The sequence below is a fragment of the Larus michahellis genome, chromosome Z, assembly GCF_964199755.1.
Source record: "Larus michahellis chromosome Z, bLarMic1.1, whole genome shotgun sequence".
Classification (NCBI taxonomy): domain Eukaryota; kingdom Metazoa; phylum Chordata; class Aves; order Charadriiformes; family Laridae; genus Larus; species Larus michahellis.
The window spans coordinates 11177824-11205356 of NC_133930.1; the positions used below are offsets into that span (position 1 = coordinate 11177824).

A 27533-nucleotide genomic window follows, 5' to 3' on the forward strand; every position below is an offset into this window, starting at 1 on the left:
GAGAAAACTTTCCTCTGCTCAGGACCAGCCCATCCTACATCCCCAGGCTCCCCAAATCCACATGAGCCGCTAGCGAAGGGCAGATGTCAGCAGGCTGGTGGGACCGGACCCCTCCTGCAAAGCACCTGAGAGGCCACATGTACTGACACAGGGAGGGACATCCCCAGCCCTGGCGCAGCCCCAGCTCTTGTAGCGCAGGGGGGATGGACCCGGCCACATGTGGCTAGCGAGGCAGCAGCCCAGGCCACAAGCAGATGAGCCACGCTGGGCTATTCCTCAGGCGATGCGGGCACCGAGCCTCAACCGCAGCCGAGAGCAACACCCCCAGCGTGGCCGGGAGCCAGCACAGGCGCTGGGACGGGCACCCTCACACGTGGCCTCCACCTCTCCCAAAATCCGTTATTGTAGGGTTGCATGGGAGGGCTGGGACAAAGGGAAATGCCGGTTTATTACTGCAGGGTTACATGGGAGGTGAGATGACTGATGGGTGTGTTATTGTGGGGTCGCAGAGGCGTGCCAGGACCCCAGCAAGGATGGGTTTGTTATTGTAGGGCTTCAGAGGGGGGCTGCGACCACATTTATTCCTGCCAGGCTGCAGAATGGTCTGTTGTTGCGGGACTGGGGCTGCGCGGGAGCTGCACGCACCTGGGGCACGTGGCCCTTTTCTCCACAGAGAGGGAAACGCTGGGTCTATCCCTGGGCTCCAGCAGCATCGGCCCCGATGGCATCGCCCAGGGTCTTCAGTGCATCCCAGGGGGACCCCAGAGCACACCTGGCCCCAGTGAGGGCCAGGGGAGGGGGAAGTTCCCAGTGGGTCTTCTCTAGCCGGTGTCTCATTGCAGACTTTCAAAATTCTGGGTTTTTTTTTTCCACCTGAAAACTTTCACTGCTATAAAATTGCAAAACAAACACATTGGAACAGGCTGCCCAGCGAGGTGGTGGAGTCTCCTCCTCTGGAGACATTCAAAACCCGCCTGGACGCGTTCCTGTGCAGCCTGCTCTGGGTGATCCTGCTCTGGCAAGAGGCTGGAGTAGATGATCTCCAGAGGTCCCTTCCAACCTCTGCCATTCTGTGATCCCAAGGGAAAGCCAGTAGGGCGATGGAGGGGTGCTGCAAAAGGGGCAGGCAAGCGTACACCAAAAAAAGCCCTCAGGAGGAACAAGGTGTTTCTTCAGCTCAGGGACACAAGCCCCGGGGCCAGATTTCACCCCACACCTTCCCCATCAAAGAAACCGCTATAAAAAACAAACCCCAAAGAAACACCCCTCCCAGGGGCAAGGGAAACTGAGGCATGGGCAGGACCTGCCTGCCTTCCACTCCTCTGGAAAGCTGGGAGAGGGGCTGGAGAATCATGGACTCATAGAATGGTTCGGGTTGGAAGGCACCTTAAAGCTCATCTAGTTCTAACCCCCTGCCATGGCAGGGACACCTCCCACTAGACCAAGCTGCTCAAAGCCCCATCCAGCCTGGTCTGGAACACCTCCAGGGATGGGGCATCCACAGCTTCTCTGGGCAACCTGTTCCAGCGCCTCACCAGCCCCACAGTAAAGAATTTCTTCCTGCTATCCAATCTAAATCTGCCCTCTTTCAGTTTAAACCCATCACCCCTCCTCCCATCGCTACACTCCCTGACAAAGAGACCCTCCCCATCGCTCCTGTAGACCCCCATGCGGGAGGTGATGCCCCGTGAGAACACCGGGAAGGGCTGCCACCTTCGTGGGGAGGGGGTGTCCCTACGCCTCCGGGGGGGGACGGGGGTCACCGTGCACCGAGGGGGACGGGACGGCGTCCGGGACCGGGGCGGGGTGGGACACCCGGACGGGGACACACCGTGCCCCAAGGAGGGGAGGGGACAGCCCGGCGATCCCCGGCGGGTCCCCTGGGTGGGGGGGACGGGGACGGGATTGGGGGGGGTAGGAGGGGGGGAACGGCTGGCGGACAGGAAGCGTCCCGGGTCGGCGGCGGTAAGATTGGCAGCGCCCTGCTCCAATGGAGCGGCGGCGGCGGCCGCCCCGACGGCTCCGCACCGCCCGCCTTTTACCGGCCCCAACCTCCAGCCCGGAGCCGGGCGCCCTGCCGCCGGCCCCCGCTCCCCATCCCGGCTCCGGCCCCGCTCCGCCGAGCGCCATGGACACATAGCCGTGTGGCCACGGCAGGAAGGTAGGAAGCCGTCTGTGTGTGTGTGTGTGTGTGTGTGTGTGTTTATGCCCCGTCCCACACACACCCCCCCGCCCCCAACTCCCTTCTCCTCCGCCATCCTCCCCCCAGCCCGAGGGGAACAGCGGCGGCGCCGACGCCGCGGTGAGGGGCGCGGGGATGCGGGCGGGCTGTTTGCTGCTCGTACGGGGAAAGTTGTGAAGTTTTGTGTGTGTATGTGTGCGTGTGTCCCCTCAGGGGCTTGCCCCCTCCCTGGGAACTCCGTGCATCCCCGGGCAAGGCGGAGAAGGGGGAGCAGCACCGGGGATACTCCCGGTGCTGCTCCCCCTTCTCCGCCTTGCTCCCGGGGGTTAATCTGCCCCCCACACACACACCCCGAACTTTGAGCCCCCCCTCCGTCTTCTGGAGAAAGGCTTGGAACGCCACCAGGCGAAGCTCTTCCCTGGCAGGGCCCCCTCTTTCTCCTGGGGGGTCCGGGGAAGGGAAAAGCTGCTCCCAATTACCAGAGGCGCTTTCCCATGCGCAGGCACTGGTGGCAGGGCTCTCTGCCTGCCTTGTCCCTCCCTGCCCCGGGATGCTGTCTCAATCACGACTTCTCCATCCTCTGCCAAGCCCCTGCGGGGGCCAAGCCCCGGGCTGTGCCCACTGTCCCCCTCGCAGGCTGGCTGTCACCCCCCAAGTCCCCCCCACCTCTGGTGAAGGGTATCAAAGGGGGCCACGGGGCTGAGCTTGGCTCGGACATCACTGTCAGCAAACTGAGACCCCACTGTGACAGGGCCTTGGAAATCTCGTTTTCATTGTGCCTGGTCTCCATGGGGAGAAACCCAGAGCTGCAGCAACTCGCAGTCATGTTGCCTTGCCCAAACTGCTGTTGGACCAACTCAGGGTGGTGGCGTAGCCGGTACCAAGTCGCCAGGGGCTGGACGAGTGCCTCGGGTGCCAGGAGGTGACCGCTCCTTGCAGGCTACAGCCACGTCTGGCCGCGTTTGCAGAAGGAGGTGGGGTGTTTGCTCTTTGCCTATGTTTATAGGAGGGCAGGTCGCAGCGTGGTTACAGACGGGGCTGCACGGAGCCCACAGCATCCCGACCTGGCACAGGGCAGAGGACCTTCACAGGGAGCGGCGAGCTGGCGGAGATCCCTCCTGGGGCAGGGATGGGGACAGCACATGGCCACAATGTTGCCCCCCAGCACCCACGCACCCACTGCTCCACCAACCTGGCTCTTTTTTTTGGGAGTGAAAGAGGACATATCTCCTTTCTTGGAGGACTGAGAAGTGACTTTGGCAGCCAAAGTGGGACTGGGGCCAGGGGCCAGGTGCTGAGCGGTGACAGTGGAGTTGTGCGCAGGGCTGGATGTCACCAGCAGTGGGTGAACAGGGGATGTGGGGTGCAGTAGGGTGGTGGGGAGGGGTTCATGAGGGGTGGGACCTGAAGGCAGAGGCTGCCTGCAGCAGGCTGGGAGAAGAGCAGTTTTGCCCTGCCTCCTGCTCCGTGAACTTCATTTTTTGGGGAACCTCGCAGGGAGGGGAAAACTTGACTTAATTATATCTGATAAGCCACTTTTTCCCCATCCCAGAGAGCTGTCCCAGCAGCGGGGGGGGTGGGGGTGGGGGGGAGGATGCTTGGCTGAGTGCGGGCCCTGTTTGTGAAGGATGAATGAATGACTCACGGCGCGCCGAGTCTCCCTGCCGCCTTCGTCGTGGCAGCAGCAGCGGTTCCCTTTTGCAGCTGCTGGGTTTATCAGAAGCTGTCACGCTGGGTGGGCGCCCGGGCAGCCCACTCCTGCATCCCCTGGCCTGCAGGTAACCTTTCTCCCCCAGCTTGCCTGGACCATCCCAAGTGGGGAAACCCCCACGGATGATGACGGCGCACAGCACCCTCACCTGCCGTGAATGAGCAGAGCACTGGGTTCAAAGCCTCTCTTTCTGCTCCGCTCTTGTTCAAAGGCGACTCCAGAGTCTTCCTGCTCACGCAGGGCTCAACCTCCCTCCAGTTTCCTGCCGAGTGCGTTCCTGGAGAGCTTATTCCCCCGTGGGTTCGTGCCAACATTGTGCTTTCAGTTCAAGACCTCTTCTCCCTCTCCGGTGTTTACCCTGCTGCATTTATAGCTTCCTCATTAGGTTAAACAAGCTGAAAGGATTCTTGCCTCCTCTTCTCCCGTGGGTTTGGCTCTGGAGGAAAACCCCTTGCGAGATGCCTCCTGCAGGAGGGGGCAGGTGCCAGCTTGAGGCTCTGCTTTTCTCCCTTCGGCAAATTTCAGCACCTCTCCCAGCTCGTTGCCCCTCTTCTTGTTCAGGCGTGGGAGATGGTGGCTCTGCCCCTGCTGAAGATGTAGCCTAGGACAGAGCTTGGATGGGACGGGACCTCTTCTCTATGGGTGATGTGCCGGGGCCTCTCCGGCATTTGGGATGCTGATACAAAGCCAACATCAGGAATTAGCCCTGGGATGTCTGGGGTGACTCGCTGGGATGTTTAGAGAGCTTTTGGTTTTTCTAAGTGTTCCTGTGGTTACAACAGCATCGCGTGTGTGAAAAATCACCAAATCTCTCTGCCTGGGGTTGTAGTGACCCTGCGACCCGAGTTCCTACCAGCAGATCTCTCTGCACTTCCCGGTGATGGTTTTCTCCTCCCATCCATGCTGTGAAGGTGGGGAAGGGTGCAGATGCCTTGCAGTTGTGGTTGAGTCGTCTTCTCCAACAGCCGGATTCCCATGGACCATTTCCATGGAAAAAGGAAAATTCCTCTGGAAATTAGAAGCAGGTTTGCGGTGTCAGGGATCAGTGTGTTAATAGGAATTATCTCTCGAGTCTGGCTGCTTCTCAGGTCTCTGAGTCACCCTGGCACAGGGGTGGGATGGGGGGAGCCTGGGGCTCTTTTGGATGATCGCGGCACCCGCAGCCCCTGGAGCGTGTGCCAGGATCTCTGGAACAGGCAGAGGGCTGGGCTGGAAGGTGCAACTCATCCTTCCCTCCAGTGACATGAGTCCGGGACATGGGAAAAAAAAATGGTAAACATATCCTCCTCCTCTGGTGTTTGGGGTGGAGGAGGTCCAGGAGAAGAGGGACAAGGACCCCAAGTGATTGTCGAGACCTGATGCACCTCCGTCCTAGCGGGACCATGCACTGTGGTCACATCTGACCAGCGGAGCCTGGGATCATTCCCGTGGGGATCGGCCCTTGCTGAAAAAGTTCACAAGGGATTTTGTAAGTGTCTGGCTGGTGGAAGGTGACATTCACCGCCACCCTGCTTGTACACATTTCCTGAAGATGTTTTTGGAGACAATGGATGGTCTGGAGGGACCTCAGGTGAGACCTGGTGGATGTGGGGCTGGCCCATGCAGGTGGTGACGGCCAGGGGACCACAGGTAAGACCCTACATCCACCAGGAGAGGGGACGATGCTGAAAACATTTTGGAAATCAACCCCGGCCTCCCTAGAGACTGTTCGGCTTTGGTCCCCTCCTCCAAATACAGAGACAGCCGAAATAGAAACAGCCTAATAAAAATTATTCTGGACCCACAGAGATCGCCTTATAGGGAGAGGTGGAAAAGTTTAGGGCTCCTTCATCTAATGAAATCCTGATGGTGGAAAGAAGGTTGTTCGGGTATCTTCTGGTTTATCCCACGTCCTAAAGTGAAAACAAGGGACACCAAGCCTTGTTGAAAAGCCAATGCTGGAGGCGCACTGAGGGGAGGAGGGAATGGGAGAAGCTACCAGCTTCAGGGGAGCATCTTCTCTGTGGCAGCGTGGGGAAGGTCTTCTGACTTGGGCAGAAAGGGACTGCCCCCGAGTCCTGTCACACTTTGGGGAGCCCCAAACAGAGCTCAGGGCTGCCGCCTCCCATCCTGCTGCCAGCCCTAAGGGGTGTGGATGTCCCTGCAGAAGAGCATGTGGGAGGCAATGGGTCGGGCACGGCATCCCTGGAGCATGTCCCCATGGGCTCATGCCCGTCCAGCTGTTTCCTTCGCCTTCCTGTGCTTTCACCAGCCCCTTCCTTTGGGACTGAAAAACCCTGCATGCTTCATCCTGGCCAGACCGATGGCTGCAGCGGGAGCCAGGGAATTCGCCAGCCCCTCTTTGATGAAGGTCGTCATGGGCATCAGTGCCTCTTGAATTCAATAACACCATGAAAGGCACGATTCGGCCCTCGCCTTCCTGCAAAAGTAGTTAGGAAAAAACAAAAAGTGCCGTCATTCGGGGTCTCCATCATGGGCCGGCCCAGCGCCGTGCCAGTCTTGCGACAGAGCTCCCGACAGCTGTGCTGCAACAGCCCCGCAAAGGTCCCCGGGGATGGCTCAGCTGCGGTGGCCCGGCTTGGCTTTGCGAAAGCCGCTGTCACGCAGGGTGCCTGGGCCAGCCAGCTGGCATCTCCCCAGGCTTTCTTGCAGGGCCAGGGCCAGCCCCTGGAGAGGTCTGCAGGAGCCTTTCCTTTGCTTTCCATGAGTTTTGCCCGAGGCCTCAGGGCTTAGGAGGAGCTGGTGGACCCAACCAGCTATTGCTCCATCACTGTCTTGCAAGGGCCAACACGCAACCCCGGGGGGTTCCTCGGTGCTTCGGCTGCTTTTCATTTTTTTAGCTCCTGCGAGGCTCCTGGGGGGATGTTTCACAGCCCCCCTGAGGCTGCTCCACCCCATCGTGGCTTTGAGTTCCTTAGCTTTACGGCTGGAGCATGGCTGTGCCCAGAAAAGCGCCCCTTTTCCCTGGCCTCCCCAATCCCGTGCTTGGCTCTGTTTGCCCTCTCCAGCTGGGACCGTGCTCACAGTCCTTGCACCCCAGCACCCAAAAAACCAGCTTGGTGACTCAGGCTCCTCGGCTGCTGTGTTCCCCCTCCCCATAGCACCGGGGGCAAGGGGTGCATGCAGGGAGCAGGATGCAGCCCCCCAGTACCTGTGACTCCAGAGGGGCCGGTCTCTCGGAGCATCCTGTTGACACAGCTCTTGGTCTACTGCACATCGCCATCCCTCCTTCCCGACCAGAGGCTGCAGATACGCGTCGGGGCAGCTCCAGGAGCTGGGTGGTTTGCTCTGGATACGCCGTGGAGGGCTCCTCTCGGGTGACAAGGTGCTGAGGTTTGGACTTGTAGTGGTCCGGGAGGAGGATGCTGAGATGCCCGGGCTCAGATGTATCAGCAGCGGTGCTCGTGCTGTGCCTGGGATGGGTGAAGGACGTGAGCAAGGCAAGGTCTGTGGGGAAGGTCATCTTGGTTTCCACCCCTGAGGTGCAGCTGGAAGAGCGAGATGGGTGCTGGGGCAGCATGTCCTGCTGCTTCCCCAGACAACGTTCCCTTGAGACCTGTCCCCAGCAGGGTGGTTAATGGTGAGCAGGTCTGGCCGTGCATGGAAGATTTTCTTCCTCCAGTGCTTGGAAAGGTCCCCAGGAGCATTTATTCACTTATTTTCCCCATCTACCAAGGGCGGAGGGACCCTGCAGCAGCATTTGACCCTCCTGGGGCACACAGGGGGCCTCAGCAGTGCTGCCAGCGACGTGGCCGCTGCATCTCCATCAGCAGCAGCATTTCAGGGATGGCAGCAAACGCCTCTCCACCATCCCTCGCCGCAACCAGAGGAGGGTGGAGCGGAGCAGGAGGCAGCGTTTGTGGCCAGCTCTATGAATTTCCAATTACCAGCTCGCCTTGCCACTGCGTGAGAGGTTCCTGCACCTAATTTTTGGTGAAACGATCCATTTTTCTCAGTAATTTAATAGCGTGGGCAGGCTGCTTGCTGATGGAGAGCCAGCAGCCGGCACCGAGGAGCCTGTGTGCTGGGCTGCCGGCCGTAACCACCTTCCCTGGGCGACGCAGGAATGCTGACCTAATAGAAAAGACATTTAAAGAGGAGTTTTGGAGAGCGGCTCGGCTCGGATTGGGCTCACACGCACGGCTGACGGCTGCAGCGGGGTCTCTTCGTGTCCCAGCGGGTCCCGGCGACCAGCACAAGCGTGGGGGACAGGATGGGAGCCAGGCACCAGGGCACAAGCCCTCTTAGCCATCAATCGGCACAGCAACCGCTTTATTTTCTAGAAAAATAGGTGCTTTGGAGAGGCCGTCACAAGTTGTGAGCTGAGGCTGGGTTCAGCGCCCGGCTGCGGCTCTCCCAGGGCTGGAAAAGCCATGGCGTTTTGCTCTGACATTTTCCAAATGAGATGTTTTGATTTTATATTTTTTTTTTTAATTTTATTTTATTCCCCACCCCAAGGTAATGTTTGGAAGCCAAATTTAGCTCGATTTAACTCAAACCATTTTAAAAAAGTAAAACCACTGAAAACTAAACAAGGCCTATCATTTAGAACAAAATGTTTTGGTTTTCATTTTCCTTTTGGCACAAAAAACACAAACTACTTTTTTTTTTTTTTCCATTTTCCTCTTGACCCACAAACAAATTTTTTTTAATTTTTTTTTCGTTTCTCCTGGTTATTTTCCAAGGCTGTGTTGTGCGTCGCAGCCAGGCGACAGGCGAGCCCCCAAGCGCTGTTCCCAGTGGGACAGGGGTCCCGGGGGTGGGTGCTTCCCTGTGGAGGCTGGAGGGATTTTGCAAAGGCAACTGGGAGCCGCTTTCTCCCTGCTGCCAACACTGACTCAGCTGGGAGCTCCTTGTGGAAAAGGGAGGCCCCCAGGCATGGGATTTGGGATTTGGGATTTGGGTCTGTCCCGGCTCTCCCAGAGCGATGTGAGCCCCGGGGCTGAGTCCTGCTGGTACCCGGGCTGGGCACGGCCGTGCCGCGGGTGCTGTGCCCTGCTGCTGGGCATCCCCACCGGGCAGGGCGAGCTCTGGCATTGCCTTCTCCCCTTGTTTATTCAGGTTTAAAATTAATCTGACCTTCCCTCGCTCAGGCTTGTGCAAACATGGCGTGTCCCTGAGCGGGGAGCTGCCGCCAACCCCTGTCTGTCCCCGGCTTGTGCCATCACTGTCCCCACTGGGTGAGGTCCCCAGCCAGGACGGGGGTGCCAGAGATGGGGTGCCTGCTCTCGCTGTTGGTGTGCCAGCCCCCTCCCAGCAAAGGCACCTCTGGCCATAAATCAGGGCACAGCTAATCCTCCGGCGCAAGCTGCCATGAGGCTGGGTGCCCGGATCTGGCGTCTCTAGGCTGGGCAAAGGGTGGCTGCCGTGCCTCCAACCCAGGCAGGAGCCCATGTGCGGACCCAGTGGCCGTTTCCCCAGCCTTAGACGCCCTCCGTCGCCTGCGGTCCCGGCCCTGCGTCCTCCATCCTTTGCCAAATCTCAGCTCCCCACTCTGCCCCAGCCTCTCTGGCCGAGGAGCTGGGAAGGCAGGATGGGGAGCAGTGCTGGGGCCAGCCCCGGCGCAGAAGCGAGCACCCGAACTCATCCGCCACCTGATTTCGTTTTTATTCCCCTCTCCGTGCCTCGCTGCGTGCCGCAGCCGTGCTTTTTATAGCCCCCAGCTGCAGCCTCGGCGTGCTCCCGGCCAGCTCCCTGCTGTGGCCCCGCTCGCTCGATGCCAGCAGCCCCGGCCGGGGCGGGGGACGGACACCGTCCCCGGGGTCCCCGCGGCGGTTCAAGCAAGAGGAGAGGGCGGGCTGCGGAGGAAGGCAGATAATTAAACCCTAACCCGGAGCCACGCTCCCGTGCTGGTGGAGGCGTTTAAAGAGCCGCATTAGTCACCCGCCGTCGCAGCCGGCGCGTGCCGCCTGGCAGGTCAGAGCCAAGCGGTGGTGGCCTGTCCTTCACCGTCCCCTCTGCTGCTGCCCAGGGTTTTTTCCAGCCTGACAGAGCCACCAGCTCCTTCCACCAGTTTGCTCTGCCATGGCGGGTGTCAGCAATCTCCCCCCTCCACACCCCCAGTCACCCCCCAGGCTCTGGCAGGGTTGCAGTGCTCTGGGAGGGGTTAGAGGGAGGTTAGACGTTCCTCCCCGCTCCCCAGGAGCGCTTTTACGAGTGCCTGGGGTTTGCTGCCACGTTTTCGCATCCCGCAGCCGTTTCCGCAGCTGGGATGCTGCTGCTATGGGGTCTGGAGTGAGGAGGAGGAGGAATGTGGGGCTCTGTCGCAGACTGCGTGCCTGGAGCATCCCTCCGTCGGGATGCGGGGTTTGCAGAGCAGGGGCGGCCGGCCAGCGGGCAGGGAGCGAGCATCCTCGTTGGGAAGCAGCGGGGCCAGGGGGGGTGGGAAGAGCGACCCGTGCTTTCTCCAGACGTGATTTCACCACCGTGGGGAGGGAGCACAGCCAAGGGACGGGCCCTGCTCACCCTGGCGGCACCGGGCTCGCTTGCCGGCGCGTTAGTCATTTGGGCTGTGGCTGGTGGTGGCGTGTGCCAGGGGTCCCCGCAAGCCAAGGGGACGAGGGGGCTCGGTCAGCCTGCACTTTTGGGGTGCTGCCAGGGAAAAAAGCAGAGGGATGGAGGGAGGGATGGATGGGAGGGGGGTTTCGGGGCTCACAGCCCACTGTCCCCCTCCTCGCTGCCCTGGGGAGGGGGTAGAGGGCAGCGGTGAAGCCAGATGTGCAACAGGCATCTCCAGCCGAGCAGGTGGGGCCGGGATGGGGCCACCTTTGCTGGCCTGACGCCTGCTGGGGAGGTTCCCCAACCTCCTGGTGTGTCTTTTTGGAGCCGGATATGGCAGCATGGAGGCAGAGGAGATGCTGCGGGGAGGCAGCATCCAGCGTCGGGGATGGATCTGGGGAGGTGTCCCAGGGAGAGGGATTCTGCGGGGCTTTGCGGGTCCCTGGAGATGGGGGGAGACCCTAAGGTGTCTGGAACCTCGCCACATCCCCTTGCTCTGCATGGGCACCGGGGGCGGGGGGGGGGTTGGGTGCCGGGGGCTAATTTTAAACCCCCGTCCGAAACATTGTCCGGCTTGTTCTGCCTCCATCAGGGAGGCAGAGAGAGGCCAGGCGGTGAAATACTGGCGGTGCTGCCATGTGGCTGCCACCAAGCAGCTGGGTCCGGGCAGCCTTGCCTGGGGAAGGCAGGGAGCTGCGGGGGCGTGGAGGAAGGGATGTGCAGGGGTAAGTTTTCCAGAAGCTGCCAGCTGTAATTTTAACCCGGTGCGGGGGACTGCAGAGCTGGGGAGGGAGGGGTTGGGGGGGGGCTTCCCAAATCTGCTCCCACCCGAATGTGCTGGGCTGGCAGCACCCCAGTCCTCGGGCATGCCAGGGGTGGCTGGGGGTGGGGGGGGGTGGGGGGGTGCTGCGGGAAGGGTGAGCTGCTCGTGCTGCCGGCCAGGTGCCGAGCATGCCGGGAGAGGGGAAAGCCTCCGAGACTCGTTCCGAAACAAGGCTGCCCTTTTATTCTCCTTTACAACTGCATTTTAATATCCACAAACACCCCTCCCTCCCCGGGTTGCTGCCAGCAGAGCCTGTATCGCCTGCGCTTGGCCTGCCGAGAAACTCCGGCCAAACCCTGGGCCCCAGTGCCGGGGAGAGGATTATTTTTCCCCCCTCTGTTTTTTTGGTTTTTTTTTTTTTTTAATATATGTTTTCTATAGCTGTAATTAGACGGGCTTGAGCCCCGGCCAAGGCAAACACACCTGGGGGAGCCTCGCCTTACAGACCCCATCTGCTGTGTCGGGGGGGCTCTGCTCCCCACACAGCCGCTGCCTGGCCCCTTTATAGGGGAGGGGGTTGCTGGTGGGGCAGGGGGGGTAGGACTGCTCCCACACCAAGCCACCGAGCAGCCTCCGTGGCGAGGAGAGCCCAGCGAGGCAGCGCGGGGAGATGGTGCAGAGGCAGCAGGGGCACCCGGTGGAGCCCCGTCCCACGGCAAGACCCCCGTGGAGCTGAGGTATCTCCCCCCGTCGCGGCTCTGGTGGCATGGGGCTCTGCGCCCACTGGGGTAGAATGCTGCGAAATGGGGGGGATGCAGTGGGTACCAGTAAGGTTTTGCCCTCCTGGTGTGGGAGCATGGGTGCATCGAGGGGTCACAGCCCCCAAAATCCATGTGTGCCCAGAGAGGGAGGACGTGGGGGGCTCCCTGGTGTGTCCGGGTATGTGTCAGGCTATGGGACCACCTACCCGGTGACACCCATCCGGGGACTGTTCTGGAAAGTAATCAGGGGACATCAACGTGCCAGGCCAGTACAATGGCTTGCGTTGACAGCCAAATCCATGCTGGGCTGAGCTTTGGGTGCTTCTTCCCACCACTGCTGGCTTTCTTGTGGGGCTTTTCGACTGGGCTTTTATCCCTCTGGTTGTTTCAGGGGCCATGCTGCAGCTCCCATTGCCAGCGGGCTAAGCAGCACCGGCACCCCCACGCTGGGGTCTGGTGGGTCCCACATCACGTCTGTGCCTAAGCTGGAGCTGAGGGAGCTCTGGGGGGTCTCTGCTTGCCCACGCTGGAGTCCCGCCTCTTCTGGGACTGGGGTGCACACCTTGACTTTGAGCAGCCTGGTCTAGTGGGAGGTGTCCCTGCCCATGGCAGGGGGGTTGGAACTAGATGAGCTTTAAGGCCCCTTCCAACCCGAACCATTCTGTGATTCTGTCATTCTGTGTGGCTGTGTGGTGTGGCCCAGGGAGGAGCATCACCTTTGTGTAGCACCCATCGCCATGGTTTATCCTTGGAGGACATTTCCTCCTCCCCTCTCCCCGGGGGGGGACAGCACTGTGCCCCCTGCTCCATCCCCAGGGATGGGTGCAGCACAGCATCGCCTCCCACTCAGTCTGCCCAAGCAGGAGTGGGCATCACTGCTGCAAACTGCCCTCCCAGAGCCCAGGGTGCCACTGATGCTCCAGGTAGGATATCCGGCAGTACGTCACCCTCAGCCCCCGCAGCCGGTGGAGCAGAGATGCCTGCAAATGGAAATACCAGTTGCTTTGGGGTGCACTCCCCGCACCGATGCACCCAAGCCTTTTTGCACCAGCATCGCCATCTCAAAGCAATTGTAACTGTAGTGCAGGCTAAAATATTAAAAAGCAGGATCTGGCCTCAGCAGCACCTACTGGCTCCCTTCAGGTGATGGGATGGGCTGGGCTGAGGGGGTTGTACAGGCTGGGACGTGCCTCTGTCTCCCTCGGGCACATGTGCTTGGGTTTCCCTGTGCATGGGGGGATTTTGGGGCACGGCGGCTCTTGGTCCTCGGTGCCTCTGGCCGGAGCCGGGGGTGTGCAGAGGGTAGTTCCAGCGTTTCGTGAAGGGTTTCAGAGCTGCCTTGGCCTCCAGTCAGAGCAGGCTGCAACGGGAACATTTCGAAATTCTTTTGGATGAGGAAAATTCCACGGGCAGCCCCCCTCTGGAGAAAGTTTGGGATGGCTGAAATGTTTGGAGTGAGAGGCTGCTTGCTTTTGTTTACTCTGAACTATAACACTGGTAGGGGCTGCGGGAGGGGGAGAACCAAAAGGAAAAAAAGAGACAATAGGAGCCCGTAAACAAAGTTGGCCCCAAGTGGGACCAGGGCATCTCTCCGGCATCATGGAAGGAGATGTGTCAGCACGCTCACCACGTTGCCCTGCTTTCCCCCCACTCCAGCTCGGATACGATCGCACTTAATCTTTCCGGAGAACTTGGTTGGGTGTTTTTTTCCCCCAGCAGAAAACGAGACAGTGGGTGTTTTTCCAACCTTCTCAACTGAGGCAGGGCACAGCCTCCATCCCCTGGCCCTGCGCTACAGCCCCCAGCCTTGGTGGTGGGCTTCTGCCCCAGCTTTTCCCCACTTATTGCCATTTCTCCACCTCTCCTTCTGGCACGATGCTGCCGCAGGGAGGTGTTTCCCCAGCCTCCATCCCTGCCACGTGCCTTGCACCCCGCTGCATCCCCTGGGCTGTCTCCCTGTAGCAAAGCAGGCAGGGTTGCCTCCAAGCTTGGAGAAGACAAGCCATGGTTGTCCCACCAAGTGCCAGAGCCTGGCACCAGCATCTCCACATCACACATCGCCGGGGGTCTACAACTGCCATCCTCCCCCCACGCAGGGACGCTGCCGGTGGGGTGCAAAGGGTTAACGGGCCACCCTTTGGTGGTGGCTTTTTTTGGCCGCCCAGGTGGCCCTTAATGATACCTAAAACCCCTCTCCAGCCTAAAAGGGATTTTGTTTTGCGAAAGGAGCGACAGCAAATTGGTAGCTGGAGGAGCGTTTGTGCTGCAGTACGGTGAGCTGTTTATTTTGGCCCCGCCGCCCCACAGCGTTTTGGCTGACCCGAGCGCCTTCGTGCCTCGGGGATGGAGCCGAGCCCGATGGCTCCCAGGCACTGGAGCACGGGGAGGGATGGGGGGAGCACCGGGCAGGGGTATGCTGTGAGGCCCCTCTCCTGCCTGGGGTTCCCGGCTCCAGGCTGGAGTTCATCGGGACCACCAGAAGGAGCTGGACTTTTGTCGTCATATATGTGCCCTACATGTGTGGATGCATATGCTTTTCTGTCAGCTCCAGGGCCAGTTTATGGGGGGAGTTTGTTCTGGGGGGTGCAGATGCTTCCTGGGGGGGTGACACGCTGGGGTGCAGGCTGGTACGCAGCTGCCCCATCGTGGTGGGAGCTATGAGTTCACCAAAACCTCTGTTGGGCTGGGTTGAGCCCGGGAGCAGAAAAATATCCCAAATCCGAAAACGTTCCCGGGACAGGAAAAGCCTTTCCCACCCTGCTCTAATCACAGGGTGGCCCAGCTCCCTGCCAGCGGGTCCCACCCGTGTCCTCAGATCCGGCACTGTGCCTGTCCCCGTCCCCCGACCCTGTGCCACGACTCCCTCCCTCCATCCTAAAAATAACCTCCCGGCTGTAAAGAAACCCACCGGTGCTAGCACCGGTGGGTTTCTTCACAGCCGGGAGGTTATTTTTAGGAATTTCTCCAGCACGTGACTTCGGGGGGAGAGCCTGGGGATGGGGATGGAGAGTGGGGGACCCCTTCTCTCCCCCCTCCAAACGCAAACCTGCCAGCTGGCGTGAAGCTGGGGCTGCTGGCTGCTAACAGAGCCCTCGCTGTTTTGGCCCTTGACGATGCCTCCGGTTACAGCCGGGAGCCAGAGACGACTTCTTCCCGCGGGATGGAGCAGGGGAGGGCGGAAATCAGGGTGTTGGGGTGGGAGTTTCCCGGCTGGGGTAAGAGCAGAGCCTGACCTCCAGGAAGCCGCCGGCATGCTGGGGGTGTGTGGTGGCCCCCTGGCCCCCCAGCGCTGGGTCCCGCTAGCAGCTGCCAGCCCCACGGAGAAGTGAGGTGACCCTCAGGTTATGGGGAGGGTTTGGGCTGGGCTTTGGTCACCAGTGGGGCTGTGGTGAGCTGGGCATCACCAGGGGATATCGGGGGGCGGGGAGGGGGGGTTGGTCTGGTTTGGATGGAGATGGACATGGTACCTGGCTGCGAAGGTGAACTGGTTCCCAGGGCAGTGCTGGGGTTAACGCTGTGTTTGAGCTGAGGAGTTAACCCCACGCCCGGGTTTAGCCCCGCATTTGGGCTGTGTAACCCCATGTTTGGGCTGTGCCGGGTCTAACACCGTATTTCGGCTGAGCTGGGTTTAACCCCACTCCTGGGCTGAGCTGGGTTTAACCACGCATTTGGACTGCACTGGATTTAACCCCAAATTTGGTCTGTGCTGGACTTAATCCCACTCCTGGGCTAAATTGAGTTTGATCCCACTCCTGGTCTGAGCAGGATTTAATCCTTCTCTTGGGCTGTCTGGGGTAAAATCCCATGTTTGGGCTGAGCTGAGTTAAGCCCCACACTGGGACTATGCTGGGTCTAGCCCTGTGTTCAGGCTGCACACGAGGCTTGTTGGACTGCACTGGCCTCACAGGGGAACGCTGCAACTGGTTTTACTGGTTTAACTGGAGTAATTCAAGTGTGCTGGGGTTGCACTGGGTGCACTTGTACATGTGTGTGTGCTGGCTCAGCTCAGCCTGGCGTGATGCCCCCCAGCAGGCGTGGGGGCCCGTGGGTGCTCAGCACCCCACCAAAGCAATGCAGAGGAAAACAGCCCTTTTGGAGATCCCCGGAGGGTCTGGGGACAGCAAGCAGGGCTCTCCCCTTGGCCTTGGGGACCATCACCCCGGCAGTGCCCAGGGTGGGCGAGGAGTTGCCTCTGGGTGCTGCCAGCGGTCTTGGGAACTGTGCATGGCCCCGGTGGCCCTGGAGGTGGTGGAGGACATGCTTCCCTCCCTGCCAGCACCCATTGCTGGGCTTTCTCCAGGCACCCAGCAGCTGGGAGGGTGCCAGCGGCATTTAGGGGACAGGGGTGGCTGGTTGCAGGGGACCATCCCAGCAGGGGGGTCAAGGCACGCCCCCTCCCCAAAGGTGCATGCTGATGCAGTGATGATGGACGTCGCTGATGCTGCAGGGGTGGGATGCTGCCAGGTTTCTGGGCAGATCAGTGGCCAGGTGGATGGGCTCAGGACATGCCATGGCTCCTCAGAGGAGGAGGGGTTAGCAGGGGGCTACACTCCCAGCCCCACAGCACAGCAAGAAGGCAGAAATTCCTGCTGCTTTGAAACGCTCTCGGCCACAGGCCGGGTTTCCCATGGCAGGCACTGGCAGAGAGGAGGGTCTGGGGTGCGGGGCCAGGGATGCTCCCCCAGCTGAGGGGCAGGAGTGCAGCGTGATGCCATCTCCAGGGTGTTGGAGCCGGCCTGCATCGGGCATCACCCGTTGCAGAGCAGCTTTTTGCAGGTGGGTGTCTCTGGCAGGGCTGAGCATGGGGCAGGCAGAGCTGCCAAGTGCCCTCGGGTAATTTGCCACATCTCCATTGCAGCGATGCTGCCCCAGACCACCCCAGGGCGAGGTTAGGAGGGCACCCCAGCTTTCTCTGCTCAGTGGGGAGCATCCCATGTCTCCCTGCTGCCATCTTGAGCCCTGCGGCATGGCATCATCTGCTTATGCCGTCCGTCCCGTCCCCCCCCATCCAGATCTGCGTGCAGCGCATTCTCTTTGAAGAGCAACTTCAAATGAAGCAAAGCAAAAAAAAAAAAAAAAAAAAAACAAAACCAAAAAAACCCCACGCTGTCTTTCAAAGTGCCGAGCACAATGGAAAGTTGTCCTCCCCCAGGAATCTGCATCAGGCTTTGCCAGGCCACGACGGGGCACGGCACAGAGCGTCTGTGCTGGGGGGACTGTTACACCCTGCGTGGGCATCGGTGACAGTGCACGTGACAGTGATTTTGGGGGATGTTCTGGCTCACAGCCTTTCGATTTGGATACAGGAAGGGGCTCATGGCAGGATTTCTCCCCACAGCTCCCCAAAAACTTGGGGATGAGCTCAAATGATGCCCAGTGGGACAGCAGGGTCGGTGCAGGATGGAGGGTGGCACCTTTTGTTTCTGGCTCACATCCACGGATCCACACATAGCCTGGTCACCCTGGCCATGCCGGTGATGAGAGCATCCCGTGCCGAGGGAGCAGAGCCTGTCACTGCTGCCCTCCCTGCCGGGGCCAAGCCGCAGCCCCAGGCTGGGCTGCGTCCCTCTGCCCCGGCCATGGCCACAGGAGGTCACCCAGCCCTGGGCGGGTGGCAGACGCCTCTTGGACCGGGATTAGCATGCCGGGAGGAAGAAAAGCTCTGATTGTTCCTTCTGTCCCGGCTTGGGTCCAGGACCACTGTCCCGGGACTCTCTGTCCCCGGGATGTGTCACTGCCGGTGCCAGCATAGAGGGATGCTTTCTCCGCCTGTGTGCCCATCCATGGAGGTGCCGAGCCGCCGAGGAAGGTGGCCTGGCAGCACGCGCGCGTGTGCATTCATTTGCACGCCCGCGTTCCCTTCGTCAGGGGAATTTGGTTGCCAAAAGTGAGGGGATCCTTTCTGGGCAGGCTTTTTTGCAGCTCTGGCTGGCCCAGAGCTCCTGGCCCCCTGCCACCCAGGGTAGGCGAGGGCTCCGGGTCTTCCCCCACTCTGCGGCTCCTTCCCCTTTTCTTTGTGGCCTTTGGGCAGGCAAGGGAGGGCTCGCCCTGTTTCTTCTCTCTGCGGTGATGCTTGGTTGTGGCTAGGTTTTGGCAGTACTCAGGCGGGTCATTTACTAAGGCATTGTGTGCATTTGTGGGGCTCAGTGCTGCCTTCCCCCACGGCGCGCTGGCAAGGGTGCCCAAAAGACACCGTCTGAGGGAGGGGTGCCCACGGGGTGCTGGGGTGAGGATGGGGAGCGCTGGGGGGGTCCTGGGACGGAGGATGCTGGCAGGTGGGAGGATGCAGGGTGGCCCTCAGGGGGGTCACCATGGAGATCAGGGGTTGAGATGCAGCTGGGGACGGGGTCTGCAGAGATGCCCTCTGCCACCATGTAGGGGTGTGGGGTGCCTCTGGGTCTGTTGGCAATACCACCCGCAGCCAGGCTGGCCAGGCAGGGCTTGCGCCATTCCCTGGGGGCATTAGCAGTGGCTGGCTGCAAATCGTGCTGTGCCCCCACCTCTTCCCTTGTCCATGCAGGGAAAGATGCCTTTCAGCATCGGGGCTGTAGCGTCATTTTTCCAGGTGGGTCTTGAAGACCCACCTTTGAGACCTAGCAAGCTCATGTCAGCAGTGAGCCAGCACCCAGACTGTACCCCCCTGCCACAGAGGGGCAGGGTGGGCGATGGGTGCAGCAGCTGTGCCTTCACCCTCTACAGCGTTCGCACAAAACCCAGGGCAGTCAGGAGAAGAAATGATTTTATTTTAAAAGTATTTATCTCTTTCCACACTAACACACTCTCCCTTCTCCGTGACCATCTCCCCCCCCCCCCCCCCCAGCACCACCCCTTAACTCTGGCCCACGTGGTGTTTGGAGCTATTTTTGGTTGCTGCTTTTAAGTGTATTTTAAGTCATCTTTTTTTTTTTTTTTTCCCATCACCAAAATATTTTACTTTCAGGCCAAATGTTCCCAGTTAGTTACCAGCATAGTTTTGGCAGAGACCTTTTAACTGATGTTTCTTGGGAATGTTTCTACGGGTGGTTTGTTAGGAAAAGCTTATGACAGTCTCATGAAATTATTTACGTTTGGGGCTTGTGATTGAGGCTGCTTGGCGTGTTCATGGCTGATGTGGGGTGCCACACACCTTCCCTCCTGCACTTGCTGGGTTGTAGCACGTCACCTTGTAGCTCTCATTTCCTTTGCCACGCGGTTTGGTCGGTGGCCATGGGCACCTGCCTGCAGGAGAAGAACTGGCAGCTGCTCCAGTGTACATTTCCAGGGCTGGAGCATCCCTCCCCTGAGCATCCTCTCTCGACTGTCGAACCCAGGAGGCTCAGGGGGATGCAGATTTATGCCCACAAGCTGCAGCCTGTGCTTGGGGCTTATAGGGAGCTCACTGCATCCCGTGCCCTCACCCCCTGCCCGCAGCCAGGAGCAGAGCCCAATAATACGGGTGTAAATAAAATAAACAGCCCTGCCCATTTGTGAGAGGCCAGCATGGGAGATCTTCCAGGGAGAAATGATTCAGATGTCCGTGCCTGCTGGGGGCAGGCGGGGCTGGCTGATAGGGACACGGTGATGCTGCTGATATGCATGGCGTAATGCTGGCCAGGACAGATGCCCTGGGGTGATGCTGGCTGGCGCAGAGAGGGTGATGCTGGCTGCGATGAACTGGGTGACGCTGGCTGATAAGTTCAGGATGATGCAGGCGGGAATAGATGCCTTAGGGCGATGTTGGCTGGCACAGACAGGGTGATGCTGGCTGGATAGACAGGGTGACAGTGTCTGGTACAATGTAGGCTGGGATGGATGCCTCGGTGCGGTGCTGGCTGGGATGGGTAGGGTGATGCTGGCTGGCACAGACAAGGTGATGCTGGCTGGGATGGGCATCTCACGACAATGTTGGGTGGCACAGCCAGAACAATGCTGTCCGGGATGGACAGGGCGATGCTGGCTGGCACAGACGGGGTGGGAAGACCTGTGTCTATGGCTGCGGTTGACCCATGGAGAGCTGGGTGCACATCCCTTCCTCAGCATCCCCCTCACCGGTGGTCTCTGAGTGGGAGGAAAGGATTTCAGGGTCATTCTCCTTGGTCCCAGAGCCCAAATGGCCCAGAAGGGCACAGACGTGCATGGACCAGCCTGCAGCGGGTGCGGGAATGGGCAGTGATGTGGGTCCCCCAGCCAGCCCCTCTCTCTGTATGGTCTGAGTTCTCACAGACCTGCTGCCCTGGCTGTGTGAGCCTGTACAGATCTAATTGCTGTCTCCTGCCACAGAAAAACAGGCCAGAATTTCTCCTTGGTCCCTTCCCGCTCCAGCTGCACTGACGCAGGTCTCTGGACCACCCCGGGTCTGGGAGCCAGCCAGGGCTCCCAGCACAGGACTACAATGGAAAAGAGACCTTCATCCCGCCAACCCACGCAGCCCCAGGCCCCTGGTCACTGTTTGCCCTTTGCATTCCCCCTCCAGGCATGGGGACTCCTCAGCAGCCAGGGACTGTCTGTGACAGTGGCACGGACCCTGCGGTACAGTCCCCATGCTGTCCCTGGCAAGATGGGGCGAGACGAGGGGGAGATGCGGGGCACGTGGTCTCGCAGGGATGCTCTGGGCAGTGGGTCCTGCCAGCTGCCCCGTTGCAGGGAATAACACCCTCTCCCTCCCCGCTCTGCCTCCTCCAGATGCGCAGTCCCATCCCAGGTCTGGGCAGGGTGATGGTGTTCCTCGCAGCAGCCCTGGCGTCAGCCTCCCTGGCCATCCCCGAGGGCTGGGGAGAGGAAGGTGAGCCCCCCGCCGAGTCCCTCGTGCAGCCCCTGCATCCCAGGCATGGGGACCATGGGGGCACCCCCTTCCCCCCGGGCAGGCACAGACACACCAGAATCAGGGCGTACGTGAAACGCAGCCCCACGGGGATGGGCGCTGGCGTTCTGGTTTTCAGCAGCTTAACACATTAATGATATAACTGCCATTATTTTTTCCATAAATGTTGTTGTTGTTGTCCCTGACAGCATATGTTGCTGTGTGATAGAGATGCAAGGGGAAGGGATTCACATGATCGTCCATGAATCACATAGGGACTGGCTTTCCATAGTCCGTTAAAATCTCGGACGTGTTATGGAGGGCTGAAAACCATTAATATAATACATATTCTGTTACTGTAACAGGCAACTCAGTCTCCTTTCCATGAGTCTACGTGTTGAAATAGTGCAATATTTTCTTGCCTTTTTAATTTAACATGAAACATACCAGTGGGGAAAAAAAATAAATACTGGGTCTTTTGGAAGCAGCCCACCCCTGCAGCTGCCCACTGCCCAGCCCTAGCTGGGACCAGTCCTTCCCAGTCCCCCGTGGCGGTACCTGTATGAAGCAAGACCCCACAGCCACCCCACAGCTGCCCGGGAGGGGGGTACAGCCCCAGGCTGCCCACCTTCACCCACAGCTTTGGCATATGGGGTGGCGCGGGGTGCTAACACCCATCTTGGGGGGGATGTGTGTCCCTCCAGGTGTGCAGTACGGACAGGTGGGGACAGACGTAACCCTGACGTGCGCCGGTGCCCACACCGGGTAGGTCTTTTCTGTGCACACCGGGGGGATTTATCTGATGGGATGGTTTACCGGGCAGACCTGGGATGATGCCCCAGTCGCCATCCTCTAACGCAGCCTGCCTGGTGTCTCCTCCCCAGCTCGCCGGTGCAATGGAGGCGGGCGGGTGCTGTGGAGCTGCCGGAGGGCTCAGCCATCCATCAGGGAGCCCTGGTGCTGCCACACGCCGGCTTGGCCACCGCGGGGACCTACAGCTGCCATGGCGAGGACGGCGGCCTCCTGCACGCCATGTCCCTGCGGCTGGGGCGTGAGTAGCATGTCCGCGGGCTGAGGAATGGGGGTGTGCAGCCCCACCGGAATGGGGTACCCGCAGCCCTGGCAGTGGCTTGCCGAAATGGGACTTTGCAGTGTCACAGGGGTCCCTGTGTGCTGGCTGGGCTGTGGGACAGGGGATCCCTCACTGACTGTCGCTTCCCCTCGGATCCCAGACCTGCCAGGGGTCCCCTTTGTGTCCTGCAGAGCATCCGACTATGAGAACTTCTCCTGCTCCTGGACCTCCAGCGTGGAGACCTTCCTCCCCACCAGATACATCACCACCTACAGGTGATGTACGGGGCACAGGCTGGGGGGTTGATGGGGTGAGCCCTGGGTCCCAGCCAAGGAAAAACACCAAATCCTGCTGGCCATCTGACCAACGTCCTGGGTTCACCTCCTACCCCAAGGACCAGGCTGCACCCCAAAACAGGTCATGTTTTGGGGTGAGCAGTGCACCGAGTGTTTCCTCACTCCGAGAGCGGCCCCCAGCAGCGTTGGGGGACCGGCACAGGCAGGCTCCCTCCCCGCCCACGGCTCTGCCAGCACCAGAGGGGCTGTAAAAGAGAAGCAGGTCATCTGCGAGATGCCGAGCGCTTTGGCATGCTTCAGGATGAAAGGAGCCCCGGCAGCGTCGCTGCTTCTAATTATCCCGGCAGGCCAAATTAGCGGGCTGCTTTGAAGTCAGGCGGAGCTCGTAAAGCGCAGCCCTGCTGAAAGCTGCAGGAGCAGGGGGCTGGGGGCTTGGCGGGGAGGGGGCGGGGGTGAGGAGGGGGCTTTGGGGGCCATAGGGTGAGCACAAAGCCAGCTGCTGGTGAGCATTTATCAACCTCCGTGCACCTTTGCTGCTGCTGCACGGTGAACCCCAGGTGGGCAAGGGGGGTCGTCCAGGGGGCACCCTCCTGGGCACCCCACTCTCTTCATTGCCCCGAGACCCCCAGCTTCTGCTGCCAGGCAGCTCACCAGCTGGGCTGGGCATGGCATTAGCTCCATCCCCTGTGCCATGTCACCCGTGGGGGTGCTCTGCAGTGCGGAGACCCCTGTCCCTCCTCTGGGTCACGGTGGGTTTGGCTTCATGCTGTCCCTTCATTCTCACTGTCTGCTTTTCCATCTTTCTCCATGGCAGGAAGAAATCACTGACGGGTGAAGAGAAGCGGAGGTAGGACTGACTCCCAGCCCAGTCCTGCTCCTTGGGGACCAGACCCCCTCCTGAAGGCTCTGCCACTGTCCTCAGCGCGGTCCCCGAGGCAAGGGCTGGGTGTTCCCATGGGGGAGCCAGATCCCTAAGCCCTGAGAGAAGGGATTGCCCCAGGGGAGGGACCTTCCCCGGAGGGACTGTCAGGCTGGGATGTGGATTGCTTCAGTCATTCTCAGAAGGACGTGCTGGTCTCTGGAGGGGTGAGGGCAGCTCCCAGACCCTGTCTGAGCTATAACGGGTGCTGCCCCCTCCATCGGGCTCATGGCATGAGGGTGTCCCTACATGCCACCACCTTGGTAGCAGCATGAAACTATGCATGGCAAGGTGGGGGGGACATGTCACCACCCTGCCTCCTCATCTGCAGGAACAAGAATGGGCACGTGGGGCTGTGCCTGCAGGATCCATCACGCCCCGGCACCTGCACCGTCCACGGGTCAGAGTTCTGGAGCTCCTATCGCCTGAACATCACCGAGGTGAACCCCCTGGGCTCCAGCTTCCGCCTCCTCGACGTCACCATGCAGGCCATCAGTGAGTCCATCCATCCATCTGTCCGTCCATCCCCCGGGCATCCAGCCCTGGGTGGCAGCGGGGATCCCAACACCCTTCTGTGTGGCAGTCTGGTGTGACGAGGGCTCCCTGTCCTCTCCCACACAGTTAAGCCAGACCCTCCAGAGGGCTTGGTGGTAGAGCCCATCCCCTTGGCCCCACGGCGCCTCCACGTCAGCTGGAAGTACCCCTCCTCCTGGCCCAAGGAACCCCACTTCCAGCTCAGGTTTCGGCTCCAGTACCGGCCCGTCATCCACCGCTCCTGGTCTGTGGTAAGTGGTGGGCGAGGAAAGGCAAAGCCCAAAGCAGGGAGGGCATGGGGCCAGGGAGGGCAGCGAGGGGTGCCCCTGCCTGCCCCACAGCTCCCCTCTGCCCGGTGCAGCTGGAGACGGTGAACCTGTCCGAGGTAATCACGGATGCCTTCGCCGGGCTGGAGCACGTGGTCCAAGTCAGTGCCAAGGATTTCCTGGATGCGGGGAACTGGAGCGAGTGGAGCACTGAGGCCCGGGCGACGCCGGTCAGAGGTGCGAGGGGGACAGGCTGCAGCCCCCAGCAGCCTTAACTGAGTTGCACCATCCCTCCCCGAAGTCCCTCCAGCACAGTGAGGTGCCCCTCTCCAGCCCCTTACCCGTGGCACCCATGCCCCTAAATATCACCCAGAGCAAGTCCCTGCTCCTGGCATCCCTTGAAGTTGACCCAAAACCCTGCTCCTGGCATCCCTTAAAGTTGACCCAAAAATCTGGTCCCGTGCACCATCCAAAAACTGTTCCTATGGTGGGAGGCTGAGCTGCAAGGGGGCAAAGCGTCTCCCAGCACCACGGCAGGCTGCAGCCGTACTGCTGCCATTTGGGGATTGCCCCCCACAGCCTCGGGGCAGAGCAGGAGTCCCAGAGCACCACTGGCATCCTAGGAGCACCCTGGAGCTCGTGGGACCCCTTGGACTCAAGGGCACCCTTCTTTGCTCCTCTCTGTGGGTCCCTGGGGTGCTGCCCATGCTTTTGGGTGAGTGTTTCCTATCCCTTCTGTCCTTCCAGACCTGGCCACCACAGCGAGTGAAGAAACCACTACCGATGCCAGCCTGGAGAGCCTGGCCGAGGAGCCCTCCCAGGCTCCCAACCCTGAGCCCATCAGTGAGTAGAGCTGGGGGTGGTGGGCAGGAGTGGGGACGTCCCACAGGCACATATGCAGCTGACAGTAATGGGAAGGGTCTCTTGCCCCATGCCCCTGTGTGGCTGTGGTGTTCAGGAGCTTTCAATAGTGTCCCCCAGGTGTTGGGGCCTGTGGTGTCCCTTGGCCATGACAATCTCTGTGTCTCAGACCGCAGTGACCCCCTGGAGAAGATGGCCGTCCTGGTGTCACTCGGGATCTTTGCCTTCTTTGTCCTGGCTGCTGTTCTCGTCATCACCATCCTCATCTGGTAGGTTGGGTTTTGAGAGAGAAGGGTCTGTCCCCGTCCCACTCTGGCACCCGAACCCTCAGCGTGGGGTGCTCCACGTCCCCCCCAGCCCTGCTCTGGTGTCCCTGTCCAAACAGACTTGTTGCCAGCCCCATAGGGTGGTTTATTCTCCCCTCGCCCCCCTGCAATATCAGTGCCTTTTCCCAGCTCATCCCACTGCCTGCGGTACTGCCCAGCCTGCCTGGGGTCTTCCTGGTGGGCCCACATCCATGGGACCTTTCTCTGTACCCCCAAAGATGCTGCTGCTACTAACATCCCCCCAGAGTCTCCTGCCTTGCCGGGGACTCTCATGCTCTAGAGTCAGTGCAGACACCCCTCCCTATGCCGTTGCCCCCTGGGAGTCCTGCCCCCGGGCACTGCCTGCTGGTCCTGTCCCCGGGTCCCCTCTCATCCTGCCACGACCGGGCTCTCCTTGCCATGCTGTGGCTCTGCTGTCTGTCCCTGTCCCCATCCCAGCCCTGCTCTATCTCATGACCGGCTCCTCCTGTGGCCCTGGAGCTGACCCGCTGGAGTGGCCGGGCTCCGCTGGGCACAGCTGGGCACAGCTGGAGGAGGATGCACAGTGGGATCACCAGGGATGCGGGCAGTCATGGTGCCCAAGGGGGCTGCTCAAGGTCCTCAGCCACTGCTGCTCTGTCCCCAGGCTCCGGGTGAGGAAACACGTCAAGGAGAAGACCAAACCTCACAACTTTTTGGTTGCTGCCACCCACTTGAAGGCACTGCCGAGTGAGTCGGGGTGCGGGGGGGGTAATGGGGGGAATGGAGGGGAGGGAGTGCCAAGGCAGGGGGCAGGTCAGTGCCCCTCCTGAACCCCTTTCCTCTGTTTCGGCAGAGGCCCAGATCCTGTAGTGAGCTCTGGCTGATCCCAGCTCCCTGCACCTGCTTGCCCACGCGTGGGACTTGATGCTGCTGCTTGGCCGCCAAGGACCCCACACCTCCCGGGTCGCCCACAGCCGTGGACATTGCCAGAGCCCCCAGCGCCTTGGGGGTGCAGGATGGATCCTCAGAAGAGAGACTCTGCTCCCAGGAGCTTTGGGCTGCCCGTGCCTGCCAGGAGCCACCTGGAGGCACCTTGGACTCGGCGATGGGCCAGCCCCACCGCCAAGAGCTGCTGAACACATTTGGGGATAAGACACTGAGCCAGCCCCACTTCACTGCCTAGTGTTGAGGGGGACCATGGGTGCAGGCTCCCAGGGGTGCCGGGCATCAGCAAGTGGGGGATGCTGAGCCCTGCCCGTCACCCCCCACCAGCAGGCAGAAGGGACCCCCCCATCCCTCTGCCCCTCTCCACCATGCTGTGGCTGGATGGAGCAGTGATGCCAATAAAGGGGGTAGCATTGGCACTGCCCAGGCAAGATCCCCCCCTTGCAGATGGTGCTGGGCCAGGGGAGAGGTGAATGGCACCGGGTGAAGTGCCAGCATGGGGATGGTCCTTGCAGGAGGTGGACAGGCAGCAGGGCCGCTCCCCAAACAGGTCAGCCCCCTCCCCAGGCGCCTGGAGGGGCTGAGAGAGACCCTCGCCCGGGCCAGCCCTTGCTGAGTGCCAGAAGAGGTTGCAGGCAGCTGCCTGGGACATCTCCCCTGCCCTCACCAGCCCGGCAGCAGGGACAGGACCCTCTGCACAGCCCCCCTTGCTCGACTTGTGGCCCCCCTCCTCACACCTCGACACAGCCCCTCTAATGGCTTCCATCTGTTGGCACCTCCCGACCCCGGTGCTCAGTGCCAGAGCCCGATGAGATCCAGATGGGGCTGGGTGGAAAGTCAGGCAGCGGCGGCGCGGGGAGCAGAGCCAGCACCAGGGCGGGGGAGGAGGGCCTGCACCCACCCCCACCAGGGAGATGTGTCGCTCTGGGCTGGGCAGCGGGGCTGGCCTTCAACCTGAGGTGCAGAGGGAGCCTGGAAGATGGGGACATCCCAAAAGGGTCCTCGTGGGGACTGGGTTGGAGGGGACCAGGGCAGGGCTGTGGCTTTTCCAATGGCTTGTGAGCCCACAGACCCCTCTGCCCTCACTGGGTGCCCCTGCTCGCCCACTCCTGGTGCAGGAACATGGGGTCTTGGTTTTGTGGGGTCCCAGCCCCTCACTGCCCCTGGTGAACACGCTCACCCTGGATGGGGGACATGGGGCTCAGCCCTCCATCTACAGAGTGTTACTGCAGTGGCACCATCGTTAGACAGGAGCAGGGCTCTCCACAGAGCAAGTAAGGCAGGTCACCAAGCTGAGGAGATGTAAGGGACCAGATCCTGCCTGGGCTTCTGGGCCCAACAGCCACATCCCCTCTCCTAAGTGCATCCCAGAACTTGCCAGCTCCAGCTGTGCCACACTGCCATCACGTGCTGGACTCTGGTCCCCAGCATCCAACCCAGACAGCACCTTTTCTGATGTGTCACAGTCACCCTTCCCTCCCCTTGCTCCCCGGCATGGCATGGGCAACCCTGTCCTCTTGTAAACCTGCTCTTATCACCACCAGATTCCACCCCCCTGCCACTGTGGAGAGGATCAGGGCTGTGGTTTTCCATAGGATGCTGTTGAACATGGGTGATGGCCACCCCATAGCTGTGGCTCCAGCATTTGCAAACTGAGCT

General features: G+C 60.7%; 1 protein-coding gene across 1 annotated transcript; it reads left to right on the forward strand.

Moving 5' to 3' along the window:
* Positions 1-1867: 1867 nt before the first annotated feature.
* IL11RA (interleukin 11 receptor subunit alpha) lies at positions 1868-26300 on the forward strand. The gene is made up of 13 exons (XM_074569519.1): positions 1868-2161; positions 20577-20676; positions 21399-21459; positions 21579-21745; positions 21927-22041; positions 22877-22909; positions 23313-23476; positions 23603-23766; positions 23877-24018; positions 24529-24624; positions 24812-24911; positions 25594-25676; positions 25783-26300. Exons 2-13 carry the CDS (start codon positions 20577-20579, stop codon positions 25797-25799), a joined length of 1242 nt encoding a protein of 413 aa, XP_074425620.1. The 5' UTR covers positions 1868-2161; the 3' UTR covers positions 25800-26300.
* The last annotated feature ends 1233 nt before the right edge of the window (positions 26301-27533 follow it).

What these genes read in the sequence shown, in the direction of transcription:
- IL11RA (XM_074569519.1), top strand. Translation starts at nt 20,577, where the DNA reads ATGCGCAGTCCCATCCCAGGTCTGGGCAGGGTGATGGTGTTCCTCGCA. An exon ending in TCCACCGCTCCTGGTCTGTG is followed by an intron (nt 23,767 to 23,876) that starts GTAAGTGGTGGG and finishes TGCCCGGTGCAG; the next exon opens with CTGGAGACGGTGAACCTGTC. An exon ending in GTCATCACCATCCTCATCTG is followed by an intron (nt 24,912 to 25,593) that starts GTAGGTTGGGTT and finishes CTCTGTCCCCAG; the next exon opens with GCTCCGGGTGAGGAAACACG.